The sequence below is a fragment of the Petaurus breviceps genome, unplaced genomic scaffold, assembly GCF_028583685.1.
Source record: "Petaurus breviceps papuanus isolate PSGF00001 unplaced genomic scaffold, PetGlider_PUasm1.0 99, whole genome shotgun sequence".
In the NCBI taxonomy this organism is placed as follows: Eukaryota; Metazoa; Chordata; class Mammalia; order Diprotodontia; family Petauridae; genus Petaurus; species Petaurus breviceps.
The window spans coordinates 26,072,184-26,075,709 of NW_027187465.1; the positions used below are offsets into that span (position 1 = coordinate 26,072,184).

The window sequence follows — 3,526 nt, forward strand, 5'->3', positions numbered from 1 at the left end:
CTTTCTTTCTTTCTTTCTTTCTTTCTTTCTTTCTTTCTTTCTTTCTTTCTTTCTTTCTTTCTTTCTTTCTTTCTTTCTTTCTCTCTTTTGTTCTCTCTTTTTCTCTTTATTTCTCTCTCTCCCTCCCCCCTCCCTCTCTCTCCCTTCCTTCCTTCCTTCCTTCCTTCCTTCCTTCCTTGCTTCCTTCCTTTCTCAGGTTGGGGACTTACAGTATGCTTCCCCTGCCACTGTCTCCCGATGTGGCATGGTTTATGTGGATCCTAAAAACTTGAAATACGAGCCATTCTGGATAATGTGGGTTAACCGGATCAACAGCAAGGTAAACGTTATTTCTAAATGAAAATGAAACAACTGACCAGAACTCACAACTGTGTTGAACTCTCGTATCCAAGAAGTACTGGCAAAGGATGGACATCACTTGGAATGCCTCAGGGCTGTGTCTTGGACCCCGTGTTATCTGATGGTTTCACCAAGGACTTGGGTGAAGATGATTTATCCCTGTGATTATTAGGCAGACAGAAAGTTGGCCTTGAAGCCAGTAAGATCTGGGTTTGAGTCCCACTTCTGACCCATCTTCATTGTGTGACTTTAGACAAGTCCCTTAATCTCTCAGTTTTGTGGGCATCTCTCTGACTAAGCTATTTTTTCAGAGAAGGCAGAGATCCACATTAGGAGAGGGAGTTTCCTTGCCTGGAAAGTTCCCATACATGAAACTCTATCTCCTACCTCCATGCCTTTGAACTGGCTGTGCCCTCTTATTTCTGCCTCTTAGTTTTCCTGGCCTCCTTCAAGATTCAGTTCAAATCGCTTGTTCTTTAGGGGACCTTTCTTGGCTCTTCTAGCCACTGGTGTCTTCCCCTTTCAGATGACCTTCCATCCACATATAACTTGTCCATATCTATTTACTTACATGTTGACTCCCCTATCGGAATGTGAGCCCACTGAGGGCAGGGACTATTATTTTTTTTACCTTTCTTTAGATCCCCTGTGCTTGGCATATTGTTTGTCCTCCCTTCTCAAAGAGGCCCATGACATCAGGAAGGTGGTGTCATGACCTGCGAGTGAATTGGATTTAAGTGAGGGAGGGCTGTGCAAAGTTACCAGCCTCACTATCCTCCACAGTCATCTGGGTGCAGTGGCTGGATACAGATCAAGATGACTGGACATGGCCCCAGATACAATGGGAGGCCTTGAATAGATGTTTGTTGACTGAGTATACCAATACAATCATGGGTCCAGAACTCTATTAAGGAAACATTTATTAGATATAATATAAGGCCATTATTTTATATATAATAATGACATCTTATATTTATATGGTGATTTACATTTTTTTTTTGCTTTTTTTTGGACGGGGGAAGGCAGGGCAATTGGGGTTAAGTGACCTGCCCAGGGTCACACGGCTAGTAACTAAGTGTCTGAGGTTGGATTTGAACTCAGGTACTCCTGACTCCAGAGCCAGTGCTCTATTCACTATGCCACCTAGCCGCCCCATGTGATTTACATTTTAATAAAGTAGTTTCATCTCTGATATCTCATTAAATTCTCCCAACTTGTCTGGTAAGTAAGGCAGGTCTTCTTCTCCCCATTTTACTGGTGAAGAAACTGATGATGGGAATGGTCCTCTATCTCAAAAGTACTAAGTGGCAAAGCCAGGGCTTGAATGGAGGACTTTCTATTCCACATTTTGCAATTTCTTCAGTGAAATCGTCTTGCTTCTTTGTTATAAATAGAGCATAGTTCTTAGCCTTTTTTTGTGTTCTGGACTCCTTGGGCAGTCTGGTGAGGCCTATAGACTCCCTCCCAGAATGATAGATTTAAATGTATAATATAAGATACATAGACTTACGAAGGTAACCAATTATATTGAAATAGAGTTATTATACTAAAGAAAGCTCACAGATCTGAGGCTAAAAGTCCCTGGTTGACAGGCTTTTTAATATACAAAAGCATAGTTACCAAAGAAAAATATTTTCAGATATTTGCAATCATCAGTTGGAATCAGGATTTGATTCCTACCATAACTGACTTACCCAAAATAGGAGTGCCATGCCTCAGTGGTGTGTAATAGTGCCCTTGTGAGAAGAGGGTCCTTCTATTGATCTACAGTGGCCCTGCCCCTTCCCCAAAGCCTTACAATTTGTCCACTGATCAGACTCCGCCAGATCCAGGGGAAGCAGCTTCCACCCATTTTTTGATCATTTAAAAAAATTATAATAAAGCCTCTAGTACCTGGTGTTCTGGGGAGGCAGTGGCCTTTGATGACATATTGTAATGATCTTCTCTTCCAGCAAGAGCAGAAAGATTTGCACCATCTCTACAAGAAGTACGTCCCCTACCTCATCGACATGATTGTGGAGGGAATGCTTGATGGCAGACAAGGAGAGAAGCTCAAGACCATAGTGCCTCAGACAGACCTAAATATGGTAGGAAAGTGTCGCTATTCCTTGTCCTCCCCATCATTACCAATGATCAACCTCCTGTGTGTAGTGAGGGTGCTGCCCTAGGTTCTGGTAGAAATAAGGAATGGGGATAAGGTACAATGAATGACCTCTAGGAGGGAGAAAAGACACAAACTACGAAAGGATCCATGCAATTAGTGAACCCATAACCAACCGGAGCCATGAGGGAAGTTTCCCTAGGGGATTTAGACTTTTACTTGGTCTTTAAAGGACGAGGAGGAGGCAAATGGGCAGCTTGGTGGTGTGGTTGTAGAGTGCCAGGGCTGGAGTCAGGAAGACTCGTCTTTCTGAGTTTAAATCCAACCTCAGATGCTTACCAGCTGTGTGACCCTGGGCAAGTTACTTCACCCTTTTTGCCTTGGTTTTCTCATCTGTAAAACGAGCTGAAGACAGAAATGGCAAACTACTCCAGTAATTTTGTCAAGAAAATCCAAATGGGATTATGAAGAGTTGTGATAGTAATGGAATATAAAGATTCCCCTGTATTGGCTTGGTTTTCAAATTGATTGTGTTAAAACCCAGAGCTTGTTAATCCCATCTGTGGGATGGACTTGTTGACAAAACTGTCCCAAAACTGCAGGACAGTCTCAGGAGCTCTTAACCAACAGAAAGGTTCCCAGACCCCTGCAGCAACAGCACTGTCCTTCACCAGTGGACAGTATTCACTTTCTGTCTGCAGGACAGTCTCAGGAGCTCTTAACCAACAGCCAGGTTCCAGGACTTCTTCAACAACAGGACTGTCTTTCACCAGTGGACAAATCTGGCAAAACAACATCAAAACAGACAGACAAAGTACCAGAAAAACAGCCATGTCTCCTCCAGTCCTTGGCAGCTCTGGAGGCAGGTCTCAAAAGTCCAGGGCAATTCAAAGTGGCCCTCAGCAATCCTCTCAGTCTCTCTCTGCCTCCACGAGGGTGCTGCTTCCAAAAAGTTCTTCTGCCTCTCTCCTGTGTCTCTCCAAATCTACATCACCAGCTCTTCCCAGTTCAGAACTCTCTTTTCACGCCAACAAGTCCATCCCACAGGTGGGATTAACAAGCTCTGGGTTTTAACACAATCAATTC

At 43.5% G+C, this 3,526-nt stretch overlaps 1 protein-coding gene across 1 annotated transcript in view; it reads left to right on the forward strand.

Annotated features, from left to right (window-relative positions):
* DNAH10 (dynein axonemal heavy chain 10) overlaps positions 1-3,526 on the forward strand; it is a 172,643-nt gene that overhangs the window by 95,822 nt on the left and 73,295 nt on the right. Inside the window, exons 39-40 of the mRNA XM_069081604.1 lie at positions 197-325; positions 2,298-2,426. Coding sequence (XP_068937705.1) covers positions 197-325; positions 2,298-2,426 — 258 coding nt within the window. The remainder of the gene's footprint in view (positions 1-196; positions 326-2,297; positions 2,427-3,526) is intronic.